The 15961-nt window shown below is 53.0% G+C and overlaps 1 protein-coding gene across 1 annotated transcript in view; it reads left to right on the top strand.

The window, feature by feature from the left end:
- The first annotated feature begins 287 nt into the window (after positions 1-287).
- ARHGEF18 (Rho/Rac guanine nucleotide exchange factor 18) overlaps positions 288-15961 on the top strand; it is a 74365-nt gene continuing 58691 nt past the window's right edge. Inside the window, exons 1-6 of the mRNA XM_032466374.1 lie at positions 288-426; positions 8414-8535; positions 12967-13226; positions 14003-14153; positions 14815-14929; positions 15584-15641. Coding sequence (XP_032322265.1) covers positions 351-426; positions 8414-8535; positions 12967-13226; positions 14003-14153; positions 14815-14929; positions 15584-15641 — 782 coding nt within the window. The 5' untranslated portion in view covers positions 288-350. The remainder of the gene's footprint in view (positions 427-8413; positions 8536-12966; positions 13227-14002; positions 14154-14814; positions 14930-15583; positions 15642-15961) is intronic.

The following is a 15961-nucleotide window of genomic DNA, read 5'->3' as shown; positions in this document are numbered from 1 at the left end:
CAGACACTCACGCGTACCCGGGCCCACCTAGGATTCAGTCTATGCTTGTTTTCTGAGGACCCCTCACACTGTGCCCTTCGGCTCCTCCTGGGAATGTCTTGTCCAGCCGGGGTGAGAGCCCCGGAGGGCCAGGGAGGTGGGGATAGTGCTAAGGGCTTGGCCCCCCCCAAAGCTGGAGTCCCCGGGGCCCCTCTGCCCCGGCCCCAAGTTCCCGTCAGCTGATGCAGCTGGCAGGCCCTGCCAGCAATCTCCGCCCCTCTTGCTGGCAGCCTGGCCTGGCAGGGATTCCCAGCCGATTGCCTTCTTCATCCCGCTGTTCACTCACTCACACTCTCACACAGTCAGCCCCCATGGCTAGCTCGGCACTCAACCACTCCTGGCCAGCCCTCTCCAAGCTCTGGCTGAAGCGATGGGCCTTCAAGAGAGGTAAGGGGGCAGGCAGTGAGCCGCGGGCACCAGCCACCCGGGTGGGGCTCCCTGGACAGCCTGCCCACCGTCCCATCTCGCGCCTTCCCTAAACCTCGGGCACAGGCTCTGCCTGAGCCAGCCCCAAATCCCATGATCTCTGGCTCCTCAGGGCCCCCACAGAACATCACGGACTTGTGGGGTTCCTCTTATCTCAAGGAAACATCTCTCCAGGCTCAGCCAGGAACTGGTCTCAGGAGGTAAATTTGCTGCCCTGGGGCAGCCTGGTGGCCTCCTGCGGGGCTCCCACTGCTGTTCGCTCCTGGATGGCTGCCGGACAGAGGCGCAGGGAGGCAGCAAGAGGAAGGGGTTCTAGCAGACAACTCTCTTGAACACACACACGTCGGCTAGTAGCCCTCCTGCGTCCTGGGGCCTCAGTTTACCTCTGTGGGGGCTGGAGAGGCCCTTTTATTATATCCCCCAAGGCCTGGGTGAATTGCTTTCAGTAAAAGATACTTCTTAAATCTCAGCAGGAGTCTTTGAAGACAACAAGATGGTGCCCAAGGCTACAGGGCATGGGGGATAGTGTGATAAGAGCCCCTAGTACCCCCTGCAGAAGCTGAGTATGTGTCCATGAGTGAGTTTCCTCGCAGGAGGGGAGCCGATGAGAAGATTCATTCGCTTGTTCATTACACACACTCTGGCTGAGACCCTACTGTGTGCCAGGCACCGTGCTAGAGGAGACAGGAATACAGGGGACCTGGAGGCTGGGGCTGGGGAGACAGAGGGTGACCTGGGGGTTGGGATGCAATGGAAGAGCGGTCATAATGGTGAAAGTTGCTGCCAGTTGCTAAGCCCTTGGGAAGCTGGGCTCAGAGAGGATGCGTGATGAGCTCAAGGTCACACAGCAAGCACACACTGAAGGAGGCGGGATTTGAAACCGGCTCTGTTCCAAGGTCACCTTTGTGGTGTGTTCTAACCAGAACAAAGCTGCCAGGGTAGGCAGCTGGAGGGCTTAGGGAGGCTTTTTGACCCACCAGTGGATGGCAATGCTAGAGAATTAGTGCATCGACCTTGGATAACCAAGGTGCCCACCTGGGACCCAGGTCCTTAGGAAGGTCTGCGCACTCCTGCCTGCCCAGCCCACCCCGCCTCCCTGCCCAGGCAGGTTGAGGCTTTGATTTATAGACTGGCAGGTAGGGAGAGTGAGTTGTGGGAACCAGTGGTGACTCTTAAACCCTTTTATGGCTGGTGCTGCGGGGGCTGCTGGTGGAAGAGGCTGCCTGGAACCTGAATGCAGGCTGATAGGCGGCTCCTTAGAGAGAAGCATTGAGGTGGGGAGCAGAGAGTGACTTCGTAACAGCGTCCTTACAATCTTGAGCACTGGGGGAAGAAGGGCCTTTTTGTGCCCCTTTTAAGCAACTGTCTCCTGGGCTCCTGATGGGACCTCCTGGGGAAAAGAATGGAGTGGCTCTGGGGAGGCAGACAAGGCTGGGGAAGAGGGACTGGGACCTGCAGTGAAGTCCCTGGTCAGGGCCCCACTGCCCCTTCCCCTCAGTTATTCCAACTACCATTCTGGCTATACTTTTTCACTCATTCCCTAGGATGTAACAAGTGTGTGTATACTGAGTGCCTTCTGTGTCTCAACTTGGTTTCCTTCTTGTCTGGCTTCTCTGCCACAATTCTGTCTCCTTTCATCTACATTTCTCCCCTCCTCATTTCCTCAGAATGCCATCTCCCAAATGTAATGGCTCACTGCCACTAGGTCACTGCCACTCCACTTATCCCAACTACCCATCCATTCATCCATCCATGCATCTCCATATCCATCCAACCAGCCAGCCAACCAGCTATCCATCCATGTATCCATGTATCCATGTATCCATGTATCTATGCAGGCATGCATCCATCCATCCATCCACCCATCTAACCATCCACCCATCTAACCATCCAACTATTCATCCATCTAAACATCTACTTGTCCACCCATCTAACTAGCTGGTCAGCCAACTATCCTGGGAATTCATTGCAGGTCCCAATCCCCCTTCCCCGGCCTTGTCTGCCTCCCAAATCCACTCCATTGTTTCCCGTAGATCAATGCATTTGTGTATCCATCCATGCATCTAACCATCCATCCATCCATTCATTTAACTATCTACCCATCTAAACATCCATCCATCCAATCATCCACCCATTTATCCATCCAACCAGTCAACCAGACAACTCTCCCTTCAGCTAGCGAGCCAGCTAACCAACTATCCAACCACCTATCCATCTACCCAACAATCCATGCATTCATCCATCCAACCATCCACCCTTCTATCCAACCGTGTATTTACCCATCTACCCCTTCATCAGCTCATCACAGGGTAGCTTTGTGGTTATGATGTCCTTGCTTTCGAGTAAGAAACACCTGGGTTCACATCCCAACTCTGCCTCTTGCCAGTCTGCTGCGACCTTGGGCAAGACAGTACGTCTCTCTGAGCCTCAGTTCCCCTTCCATAATGTGGGAACTCAGAAGGATAGAGTACGCGAAGTGCTTGACAGGTTTAGCATGAGGCAAGGACATACTGGAATTGATCAACACACGTAAGATTTTACCACTTGGAACCTGGGATGTAAAAGTGGGTTGGATACAGTACCTGCCTTCGTGGACCTCATAGTCTGGAGCGGCGGTCAGGAAACTTTCTCTATAAAGGGCCAGAGAGTAAATATCTTCAACTTTTCAGATCATTTGATCTCTGATGCAACTACTGAACTCTGCTCCTGGAGCACGGGTAACCGCCGTAGACAAGACGCACACGCGTGGGCATGGCTGTGTGTTACTAAAACTTTATTTACAAAATCAGGTGTTAAGCCAGACTGGCCTGTGAAATCCCAGTCTGTAAGTGAACAAGTAAGCCAGTGGAAGTACAGCAGGCAGTAGGAAGTGGTTGCAGATCAACCCAGTGTCCTCTGGTTGAGACTGTCTGCAGAGGATCAGAGCCTTTGGGAAAGGATGGTGGGAACAGCCAGAGGCACGCAGGAGAATGGTGAGCGGGGGCTCATGTGTGAGGGGGCTTTGAGAGGGTAGACTGAAAAGGGTTCAGAATGTTGTTCTAAGGGAACTGGGGTCTACGGGGTGGGGAGCAGAGGAAGGGGAGTGACTCTCTGAGATGTTGTGCCAGGAGGACACACCAACCACTGGGGCAGAAGATGGCAACTGGGGAGCACTGATGCTTGTGGTCGGCAATTCTGCAGGAAAACCTCAACAAGAGCTGCCATTGTGTAGAGAGAGCAATAATGGAGGCTGACATTAAGACGGTGGCAGAGGCCAAAAGAAGAGAGGATGGAATAGAGAAATTTCATGGGGGTGAAGTTGACAGGGCTTGGTGTCCTGAGGGGCGGTGAGGAAGTGAGGCTCGTCTCCAGGTTTCTAGTGGGGTCACTGGGAAGACAGTATGGCCACACTGATGTGGGGGCACAGAAGGAGGATGGAAAACAATGAGTTTGTTCTTAGCAGCTTGAAGTTGGCGTATGGGTGGGAATATCAGGCAGGGATGACCAGAGGCCACTGGAGACAAAGTCTCGAGCTTTGGAGAGAGAATCTGTCACCAGAATCAGAGCTCAGTGTGCAACAGCAGAGTCAGGGCCTGGGGTCAGGGTTCAGTGCATGACCAGGGTTGGGGTTCAGCTTGTGGCACTAGGATGGATCCATGTCACCAGGATCAGGGCTCAGTCAATGACACCAGGATCAGGGCTCAGTCTATGACACCAGGATCAGGGCTCAATCTGTGACACCAGAATCAAGCTTCAGCCTATGACCCTGGGATACGGCCTCAGTCTGTGACACAAAGATTGGGCCTCAACATGGGACACGGGGATCAGGATTTGAGTGTGTCATCAGAGTCACACTCAGCCTGTTCCTGGGTCAGGAGCTTCCAGGGAAAGAATAAACTCAGCCCTGGTCTTCCACCTTTAGCCTTTGTATTCCAGACCTGCAGGGTGGCAGGTGTAAGGCATGAGGTTCTGCCTTTGGCCTCTACAGGCTGTGGGAGGCCTCAGTCCTCCATACAACCCCTGCCTAGGAAAGCAGGGAGACCCTGCAGCCTCTCCTGAGGCCCCCTGGGGACTTGGCTGAGGGATGGGACTGTCTATCCAGGTGGCTTCCCCTCCCCTTCCCAGCTCCCATCAGCCTCCAGGACCCACCCCCACGTCTGGTTTTTCTCCTCCTTCACAGCCTGCTTGTTTTGCTCCTACATTTCCCTGAGTCATAGATGCTGCCTTGGCTGCCGGGTGGGGAAGACGGGAGATGCGAGGCTTAGTGAGGGCAGCAGAACAGGGTCACTCAACCAGCCTGTGAAAGCAGTGATGGTGGAAACCACGGCACTGTCATGCACTGTGGCAGGCCAAGGGTGTTAAGGCTCACTTAGCTTTTTTTTTCTTAATCGAACTATAGTTGGTTTACAATATTGTGTTAGTTTCAGGTGTACAGCAAAATGATTCAGTTAGATACATATTCTTTTTCATTATAGGTTATTACAAGATATTGAATATAATTCCCTGTGCTGTACAGTAAGTCCTTGTTGTTCATCTATTTTATATACAGTGGTGTGTATCTGCTAATTCTATACGCTTTTTTTTTAATTGAAGTGTAGACGGTTTACAATGCTGTGTTAATTTCTGGTGTACAGCATAGCGATTCAGTTATACATATATGTATATATATATATTCCTTTTTCGTATTCTTTTCCATTATAGGCTATTACAAGGTACTGAATATATCTCCCTGTGCTGTACAGTAGGACCATGTTGTTCATCTATTTTATATGTAGTAGTCAGTACCTGCAGATCCCAAACTCCCAATTTATCCTTCCACCCCTCTCTTTCCCTTCTGGCAACCGTAAGTTTGTTTTCTATGTCTGTGAGTCTGTTTCTGTTTTGTAAATAAGTTCATTTGTGTTCTTTTTTTAGATTCCACATATAAGTGATATCCTAGAATAGTTGTCTTTCTCTCTCTGACTCAGTCCACTTAGTATGATGCTCTCTTGGCCCATCCACGTTGCTGCAAATGGCATTGTTTCATTCTTTTTTAAGGAACCTCCATACTGTTTTCCATAGAAGGCTCACTTATCTTGAAGTAAATGGAGCTGAAGCCTCATGTGCATCTGCCCCATCAAAGCTCAGTAAGGGGCCCCAGCATACAATTCACACATCAGACAATTCAGCCATTCAAAGTATCCAGTTCAATGGTTTTTAGAATATTTGCAGCCTTGTGCAACCATCACCATAATCAATTTTAGAACATTGTCATCACTCACAAGAGAAATCTGTGTGACTGGATAAAGAAGTTGTGGTATATTTATACCACAAAAAAAGAATAAAATAATACCATTTGCAGTAACATGGATGGACCTGGAGGTCATCACTCTGAATGAAGTAATCCAGAAAGAGAAAGAAAAATACCAAAAGATATCACTCATATGTGGAACCTAAAAAGGAAAAAGAGGACAATAATGAACTCATCTACAAAATAGAAACAGACTTACAGACATAGTAAACAATCTTATGGTTACCAGGGGAAAGGGTTAGGATAAATCTGGGAGTTTGAGATTTACAGATGTTAACCACCATATAAAAAATAGACAAAAAACAAATCTCTTCTGTTTAGCACAGGGGACTGTATTTGGTATCTTGTAATAACCTTTAATGAAAAAGAATATGAAAATGAATATATGGATGTATGACTGGGGTGTGATGCTGCACACCAGAAATTGACATGTTGTAACTGACTATACTTCAATTAAAAAAAATAGAAATCTGTACCCTTCAGTTACCATCCCATAATTCCCCATTTCTCCCCAGCCATAGACCATCACTCACCTACTTTCTGCCTCTAGAGATTCATCTACTCTGGACATTTCTTATAGATGGAATCACATAACATGTGGTCTTTTGTGACCGACTTCTCCTACGTAATGTCTTCAAGATTCATTCATGTTGTAGCGGGTGTCAAAACTCCATTCCTTATTGTGATCGGATGATACTCTATTGTTGTACATTTTGCGTATACATTTATCCATTTATCCATTTATGGAAACCTGGGCTGTTTCCACTTTTAGGCTATTAAAAATAATGCTGCCAAAAACACTCACGTGTAAGTTTTCAGGTGGACCTAAGCTTTCCATTCTCTTGGGCAAAGACCTGGGAGTGGAACGGCTGGGTGGTGTGCCAACTTTTTAACTTTTTAAGGAAGTTCCAGAATGTTTTCCAATCTCCTTGTGTGTTTTATGCATGCACGCATGTGCACATGTAACATCTTTCCATTTGTCTACTTATCAAACGTGTTTATTTCTGCCTGGGCTATCTTCTGCTTGTTCTCGTGACTTCCCAAAGACACAATTTTCCATTCAGAATTTTGTATTCTTTTTCTTAAAGAAGGCCCCTAAATTATACAGGTGTCAGAATTGGGGGCAGGGTGTGTACATTCACGGCTGGGACGAGAGGGAACGTGAGTGGGTACAGACAGCTCGCCTGCCATAGGGATAAAAAGGGACATCATTAACACTTCTGTCCGCCAGCAGCAATGGTGACAGGCAGGGCGGCCACAAAAATGTGTCACCCCATCCACATTTTTTGGAGGGTGAAGGGTGCTGGGTGGGTACGGTTAATCGTTACTTGTCTCAGTAGCATAAACCAGGACTGTCCCGGGACATGGGGTCACCCAGCCATAGGGGATTCAAGCTAAGGAGTGAATGAGGACCTACTGGCACTTTGTCCAAAGGCATCGCTCTCCCGTCCCCACCCCAACCTCGGCCCCTCCTGGAGCTGCTATGGCTCTTACTGCGAACGTGCTGCTCAGTCTCTCCGTGTATCTCCCCACCAGTCTCCTCGCCTCCACCTTCACCCACCTCCTCTAGCCTCTCTCCTCACCCCCTGGTTTCAGCAGAGCCCAGGATGTCCTTGGAGGGGGCCATGGTGTGAAGGAGTCTAGCTGTCAAGGCAATGCAACACGATGCGCACGATAGAGGCACCGAAAGTGGAGGGTGGGCGGAGATTTGTGGAGCCAATAGGATGAGTCTTCGGGGAGGCGGTCCTAGAACACAAATGGGGGCTCTTAGGCAGTGGGTCCTGCAGGAGCAAGGACAAGGTACAGAAGGAAGATCCTGCTGGACGTCAGTGGCTGGACCAAGACATTCGACCTTCTTCCTGCAGGCGGTGGGGAGTCTCCGAGGGGACTGGAATAGGCAGGGGTGACGTGCTCCAGCTGCAGTGTAAGGGGCAGAGGATGGGGCACTTGTTTCTCCCACAGGAAAGGGCTTAGCCCAAGACCTGAGGTCAAGCCAGGGCACCCTCCTGACCTGGATGGCAGGGAAGGTGGCCAGGTCTGGCCAAGCATCCCAGGATTGAGCGCCATACACCCTGGGTCCTGAAAGGTGGGCTCCATCATATCCACCTTCCAGGTGAGGAAACTGAGGCTCCGAGAGGTGCCTCCCCGAAGGTGTGCAGCCATTAGTGGCAGGTCCAGGCCAGGACACGGTCTGATTGACCCCAAAGCCCTTGTTTTCTCCTCTATGCTGTGCCACCCCGAGGTCCCTGGAACTCAAAGTACAATGTAGGGGCAGAGGCACCATCAGAGACCCTCTACAGGTGGACACTGGGTCCTTGCATTCGGCCTTAGGGGCCCATTCTGTCAAAGGAGGGCTTTTTACTACAGCAGACATGGCAAATCGATTTCAACTCCTGAGCCAACTGGGATCAGCAGGAGATAGCTGCCCGGAAATAGTGTGCTGGGGAGAACTCCAGCAGGAAAGAGCCTTGCGATTAAACAGAAAATTTGCTGCGGGCTCCGGATGAGCGGTGGGAAGTGGTGGCATGTATGTTGGCTTAGAGATCATTGAAACCATCCTCCTCCACCACCCCATTTTAGAGATGAGAAAACTGAGGCCAGGGGGAACAGTGGCAGATGCAGAATCAGGCCTCCCAGCTGAGCCCTGACATCTTGTCCCTCCTTCTCTCCCACCCGCAGGCTCCGAGCCCAAGCCATGTGTCCAGCCCTTTGACTCTGAAGCTGCGGACTCGGCCACTAAGAGCAGCAGGGGAGCCTGGAGGCCTGAGCACCCAGACTTCTCCGCCATGGGGGATGAGCAGGCAGGTGTCTGACTGCTGAGACGGGCAAGAGCTGATGTCGCCAATGGCAGCAAGTACACTTTATTTAGCACTTGCATTTTACCAGGCACTTTGTGTGCATTATTTCGGGGAACCCTCATTAAAACCTGGCGGAGCAGGTTACTATCTCATTTTACATTTGAGGAAATGAATCCTTCCTGGAACAAAAGAGGGAGGGTGGGATGAGTAGGGGGAAGAGTTGGTGGATGGATGGAAGGAAGGACTGACAGAAGGGATGGATGGATGGATGGGTGAGTGGATGTAAGGAAGAAACAGTGAAGGGAAGGAAGTGAGGAATGGATGGATAGAAGGGTGGTTAAATGGGTGCATGGGTGGGTAGATGGATGAATGAAAAGGGAAGAAAAAGCTCTCATGGGGAGCTCTGAGCTAGAACAGCCCTGCGGGGTGGTCCCAGACCAGGCTGAGGTGGCCAGGTCATTACTTCCCCACATCAATCAGTTGTGGCCCATGGGCTGCCCAGGAAGGGATGTGACTTCCCAGAAGGGGGCTGACAGCTGACAGCCATCTGCTGACAGCCCTCCCAGCCTCTGGGACAGCATGTCCTCACTCATTTTACCTGCACAGCAATCCTACAAGAAGGCAGCATTACACCCATTTTAGAGATGAGAAAACTGAGGCTCAGGGTTAGGAACTTGCCTGGGGTCACAGTAAGCTGATAAAAGCTATGCAGAGACACAAACCTTAATTAAGGCCTTTCTATCATTCAAGCCAAACCATCTGCCCCCCGTTATTTATTTGCTGTTTTATTTGAAACCAATTCCCTTTTTACATGATGAAGTGGAATCAATATGCTTGAAGTTGCTTTGGTGTGCTGTTTTTTTCCCAATATACAATGAGATAAATAGCTATTTAGATTTTTTTTTTAATGTTTATCCCTGTACTATCTAAATCTGCACGTGGTAAGCCTTTCTGCAGAGTGGAAATTCCTGGGGCGTCTCGCCTCTGGGTCTGCCAGGTGGGGGTTGGGGGGAAACCCATCCCCTAGGTTTCCCCAGGGTCCAGGCAGCAGGATTCTGGATTCATTGCATACTCTCTGGGGTGTCGGGGCCAGCGTAAGATGTTTAGTCAGATGCCTGGAAAGGCCCCCAATGGGCAGGCTCCCATTTCTCACCCAGGAGCTGTTGGAGGAAAGGGACGAGCTCGCCAGCAAAGGATGAAGCCACGGCCCCACCCCCTCCCCGTGCCTGCTGCAGGGAGCTGGGACAGCCTGTACCGCAGCTGCCCACCACCCCTCCGCTCAAAGCCCTGGCCGGGTTCCCACTTCTGCCTCCTGTGAGGGAGGCCAGATACGGGAGAAGGGGGTGGGGACGGCCAGCCCAGGCCAAGAGGCTGTCCTGACGTGTTTATATTTACAGGCAGATAAAAACCAGAGACACGAGGGAACCTTTGGGGCCGTGGCAGAGGAGACAGGAGTCGGTAGAGGTTGTCCAGGCACCAGTGATGGGTTGGAGTGATGTGGGGGAGGCTGCCACTGAAGTCACAGGAGGGCCAGGGGAACCGGGGCCAGAGGTGTGGGTATTTGGACAGAGACTGAAGAAGAGAGATCCTTGTATATGAAAGACACAGGACGCAGCAGCAGGCAGAGAGGGAGCAGCCAGGGACCTGGGAGGGAAACAAGATTAGAGGATGCAAAGGTGGGATGCAAGAAGGGGGCAGTGGAAAACAGTGGGCAGAGGCTCCAAAACTCAATCAGAGAATTGCAGTAAGATCCAGCAACCCAGCTGCTGGGGATCTACCCAAAAGAGGTGAAGGCAGGGACTCAGACATACGTCTTTCCGTGTTCACAGCAGCATTCTCCATGAGAGCCAAAAGGTGAAGGCAGCTCAAGTGTCCATCAGAGAGTGAATGGATAAACAAAATGTGGTTTTGTTTATAGCCATGCCATGTGGTCCATCCATACGATGGAATGTTACCCAGCCTTCAAAAGGAAGGCAGTTCTGACACCTGCTAGAATTCGGATGAACTTGAAAACATTATGCTAAGCGAAATAAACTAGACACAAAAGGACAAATGTGGTACAATTCCACTTACATGGGGTCCCTAGAACAGGCACATTCAGTGAGACAGTAGATTTGAGGGTACCAGGAGCTGGCAGAGGAGAGAACGGAGTGTGTGGGTAAGGACCTTCTTTGGGGGATGATAAAAAAAAAAAGTTCTGGAGATGGATGGTGGTGATGTTTGCATCACAGTGTGAATGTCCTTAATGCCACTGGATTGTACACTTAAGAATGGTTAAAATGGTGGATTTTGTGTTAGGTATATTTTACTATAATAAAAAACGCAGGAGTCAAAACTATGGAGAACTCCAAGGCGGAGACCCTGCATAGCCCTTATAACGCCCCTCCTCACCAAGCCTTAGCAGGGACCTCCCTCCCCTTAGAAAGACTGGCCATGACCAGCCAAATGGTCCCGGGGGACGCTTGCAAAATTGAGCAAATAAAATTCCAGGACACACAGTCAGACTTGAATGTCAAATATTGCAATGTTTGGAATATGCTTATACTAGACAAAAAATATTAGTTGTTTACCTGAAACTCAAATTTAACTTGGAATCCTGCATTTTCTCTGGCAACGGTATCCTGGAGCAGGAAGGTGGGGGTCTTTTGTAGAGTTTATGAAAGGGGTCAGGTCCGTTTCATGGGCCCTTCAGGCCACCAATTGGGACAGTCCATCAAAGGCTGCCTGAGAGCACATAGATGCATGGGGCCACATCTCAGGGTTGGTTTTGCATGGACCAGTAGGAAGAGGCCCAGACACCTACCGACCTGAACCCTATCTGAGGACACTGCTAACAAAGACCAGGAAAGGGACAGTCCCTGTCCTGCAGATCCTGACAGCCCAAAGTAGGGACACCTTATCTAGACTGAAGGAGTCAGGAAGGCAGCTTGGAGGGCACACCCAAGCTGGGTTTTGAAGGATGAATAGGAGTTCACCAGGCCACCTCTGGGTGGCCAGGGAGAAGAAGTTCTCCAAGGAGAGGAAGAGGCAGGTGGAGGGGGGGGAAGAGACAAATAGAATGGGAGGGAGAGAGAAGGGAAAGGTGAAGGAAGCAGAGGGAAAAGAAACAGAGGAGGAAGAGAGTGAAAAAGAGCATAAAGCTGGGAACCAGACAGATCTGAGCTTGAGGCTGGCTGCCTGTGTGGCCTAGACAGGTCCTTTTTCTTCCCTGAGCCTCAGTCTCCTGATCTGGAAAGTGGGATAACAACGCCCCCTGGTGGAGCTGCCGTGCAATTAGGGATACCGCCCGTGTGGTCCTGGGTGGCGATTTGCCGATGCGCTCTGGCATCGGATGCTGCATCATGGACCGCCTCTGTGTATCCCGCGTGTCTGACAGCGCCTGGCCCGTGGCTGCCCCGCGGGTGGGTGGGAGCAGGAGACCGCAGGGGGCCAGAAGCAAGAGGCGGCCGGCCCTGGGGCCCTCTGGGCTGTGCTGACAAGCTGCGGCTTCTGTTGCCGGGGAGGGGAAGGTACTGGAGGGGATTTAGGAGCTCAGAGGTTCCAGGCTACATCGGATAGGACTGAGCCGGGGTAGGTGAGCAAGGTTCAGGGTCCAATGCTGTTGGGTCTTACCTAACATTTTGATAATTTGTTTCATGGTGAATCTCCTTGCATTACTTTGAGATTTTCTTTTCTTTTCTTTTCTTTTTTGATATTGCATTAAAGTATGATTTTCTTGATTCCTGAGTTTAGGGACAACCCCTTCAATTTTGTGCCTGGGACACTCACCTCCCCTCCCCTAGTCCCGGGCTGGGAGGGAGACTTAGGGTCCAGAAGTCCCGTGAGGAGACACCCCCAGCAGCCCAGGGGAAAGACCGGAGGCCCTGGCATTGCCTGAAATTCCACCAGGAACGTCAAGGATTGCCTCGCTCCGCGGAGCGTTTTCACCTACTGCTTCACAGATACGATTTTTTCTTTAATTATTATTATTATTTATTTATTTTGCACGGGGAGGTAGTTAAGTTTATTTTTATTTTTATTTTTTTTTTGGACGGAGGTACTGGGGATTGAACCCAGGACCTTGTGCGTGCTACGCGTGCTCCCTGCCCCGAGCTAGTGCTACCTCCGCCCCCCCACCCCACACACAGATACGACGTTAAGTGAGCCTTAAAACAAGGTGCGCGAGCCGCCAGGACAGGCTATCGTGGCCGTTTCATAAGATGATCAGACAGAAAATCAGCGAGGGAGGTGGAAGCCCAGATTTCCGGTCCCTGTTTGGGGGTGAGGCCTTGAAGGCCTAGGTTAGGCCCTGCGTTGAGGGGACGACCCCCCATTCTCCCCCGCCTGTCGGGAGATGGGCTCTGAGCCCAGGCTGGACGGGAGGGGGTGGGCAGGGTCTGAGTGCGGAGGGCCTCTGCTGCCCGCGTCAGTGCCTTCTCCCCCGCCTGCCTGCAGGAGGCGGCTGCTCCGGGGCTGCTCGGCGAGAGCGCGGAGGACCTCAGCCTGGACCTGGGAGCCCTTCAGGGCAGCGAGTATCTCCAGGACCTGGGCCTCGGGGTCCTTCCACTCAGCCAGCCTGGGGAGGCCAAGGCCAGTGGCCCCCCCAGCAAAGAAGCCAGAGGAGACTCGCCCTTGTCCAGCTCGGCAGGGTCCCACAGCCTGTCTCGGAGACGCAGCTGGGAGAGGCCGCGGAGCTGCTCGGAGAGCTGGCGGAGGTCAGCCCCCAGCGCGGCCGCCTTCAGCGCACCTTCCCTCGCGCCCCCAACGCCAGGGCCCCAGGCCATGCCGCCCCCCCCGCCTCTGTGTCATCTAGCTTAAGGACACCAAGGCCGAGTGCTTTATCTGAGGCAACCCAAAAGGCCTTCTCCCGAGACACACGCACATCCGCACACAGAGCCCGTGTGAACATACGGATCCGGGTGCACGGATGAGCGCGCACACGCTGAATGAGCTTGCACCCCCCCAAACTGAAGACTCTGCGAGCATCCCGCAGGCACACTCGAACACGGATGTGCACACTGGGTGTACACGCGCATGCTGCGCCCGCAGGCATGCACCCTGCCCTGTGCAAATCCACACGGAGAAGTCTAAGCATGTGACTTGCACGTGTGCATGAAGCCCCAGATGAACTTGCGATCAAAACGCAGCTGCAAGCTAGGCACCACACACCCTCCAGTGGCCACCCCAAACAGGGGAGCAGGGTGCTTTAACTGCACCTCCCCATCACTCCCTCCACCCCTCCCAGTCTCCCCAAACAGAAATCCAGTCTAGGTAAAAATAGTGGGAGTGCCATCCACCTGGAACTTCCACAGCGGATCCCCCAACCGGGGTCCCCACGGACCCCTCTGAGACTGGGAGATCTGGACCCCTGTCTGTGCCCCACCCCCAGAGGGCCACCTGCGGGTTAACCCCAGCCCCCGGGCCGGTCACACCAGAGCTGGGGCGCCCTGACCAGGCGGAAGAGACTTGACCTCCTCCCTTCTACCACCAGGCTCAGCCTTGATGCCTCAGCTGTGAATGAGGGGCCCTGTCTCCCCCGGACGCTGGCCAGCCTTGCGCTGAACCTGCCAGGAGGGGGCCTGCAGGCCTGGACCCAAGAATGTCTGTCTGGGGGTGGAACCCCCACAGAGCAGCCAAGCAAGGTGGGTGCAACCCACAGCCACCCAGGACGATAAGACACCTCTGGGCCCAGGGCCCTGCGTGCAGGTGGGAAGGCGTGCCTCACCCACACCTGGTGGGGCTGACGCATCACAGCAGGGTTGTCCATGGCGGAGCCCATGACTGAGGGGTCACTGATTCCTGAGATTCCAGCCTAGGCCTGGGGGTCCTTCGCTGGGGTAAGGTCTGCAGGAAGGGACCGTTGGCCACCAGTGCAACCCCTGGGCTGTGGAGCAAGGGGATGTCTCTGCATCTTGGCAGCTGGAAGGAAGCCCTGTCTGAGTCTGGAGTTTGCAACTGGGGACAGCTTATTTCAGGTCTGGGATTCTAGCCCATAGCTGGGGACTGTGGCCCATGCCTGGGGCTCCTCTGCCCATGACCATGACTTGAGGGGAAATTCCTAGCCATGGCTGGAATTTGTGGCTCAGAATTCCAAAACTCTGGTCCACAGCTGGGGGTGGTCCTTGGCAGGACTGCAGCCCAGGGCTGGGGCGGGCATGGCTCTAGCCCTCAGCTGCTATGAGGACTATGCCCCGTAGGTGGGGGCAGCTCCCGTCTGCAGCTGGAGGCTGGGGACCCTCGATCTGCAGAGCCTGCCTGCAGCCCCAGCTGCCTCTGGCCTAGCGAGATGCTTATTCTCTGCAGGAATGTGACAGCCCCGAGAAAAGAGTGAGGTCACGGTCGGTTCCCTCGTCCTTTGATGAGATCAGCTCCCTGGAAATCTTTCCGGCTTTGGAAGTGCCCACTCCAGCTGTTCAAGGTAGCTCAACCTGGGGATTTCTTTCATTCAAACCAAGGAGGGTAGGAGGTTTCTGCTGCAGGGCCCCTGGATGGGGCTGGTGGAGGGGGCTTAGGGCAGGAATGGACAGACTATGGGCAGGGGAGTCGGGGGCGGTCCTCCAGCACCTGCCCCTCCCCCTCCCCCAAGGCCTAGAGCCAGGGTGGACATACCACTGCAATGACCCCCCCAGGGCTCTCTCTTCTCTCTCTCATTCTCTTTCTTTATCTCCTTCTTTGTCTCCGAATCTCTGTCTTAAGAGCTTGTGTCCCTCGGCCGTCAGACAGACCTACATGCCAAACCGGAATCTACCACTTTCTAGCAAGTCTCTGAGCCTCCCCAGCTTTCTCCATAAGAATGGGACCCTGTCTCCTTAGGGTCATTTGCAGGGTTCACTGAGTGCACACACGTGTAGAGTGCGTAGCACATCTTAAGCGCTCATGAGATGCTGGGGGCACTTCCATCCCTGGCTCTCCGGCCTCTTCACACCTCTCTTCCCCCAGAGTAACAAGCCCCACCCAGACAGTCTCCAGTTCTGCAGGGGTGGGGTGGGGTCAGGGTGGGGCACCATGCAGGGCTGGTCCTGCCTCAGGGTCCCCTCACACCTGTGCCTCTTGGGGTGGGCGCCACTTCCAGGCTTGGATCCACCGGTGCTGGAATGCATGGAAAAGGACCACGTGGAGCCAGATCATGTGTGAGTGTCTGCCGCTTGGTTAGGGAGGGACCCCAGTGGATAGCTGAGGTGTCAAGGCTGAGGGAGGAGGGGCACAGGTTGGAGCATTGCTGATGTAAGTGACCAGGGCCCGCCATGGTCCCTCTAGGTCCCCCTCTAACCTAGATCTCTCCCACACCCTCCTTCTCCCAGGGGAGGGACCCAAGACCCTCAGAAAGGTTCTCTACAGCATCAGGAGAGGGGTTGGAGCCCCTGGTTAGGAGCTGCATCGGGACCTGGGGCCCGATGGGGCAATCGCAGCCCGTCTTGGGGAATGTCTGTAACCTGGGGCAACTGTGGGC

The sequence above is a fragment of the Camelus ferus genome, chromosome 22 (assembly GCF_009834535.1).
Source record: "Camelus ferus isolate YT-003-E chromosome 22, BCGSAC_Cfer_1.0, whole genome shotgun sequence".
Taxonomy (NCBI): Eukaryota; Metazoa; Chordata; class Mammalia; order Artiodactyla; family Camelidae; genus Camelus; species Camelus ferus.
The sequence above is the reverse complement of the archived record's forward strand: the minus strand, read 5'-3'. Positions and strand labels throughout refer to the sequence as shown.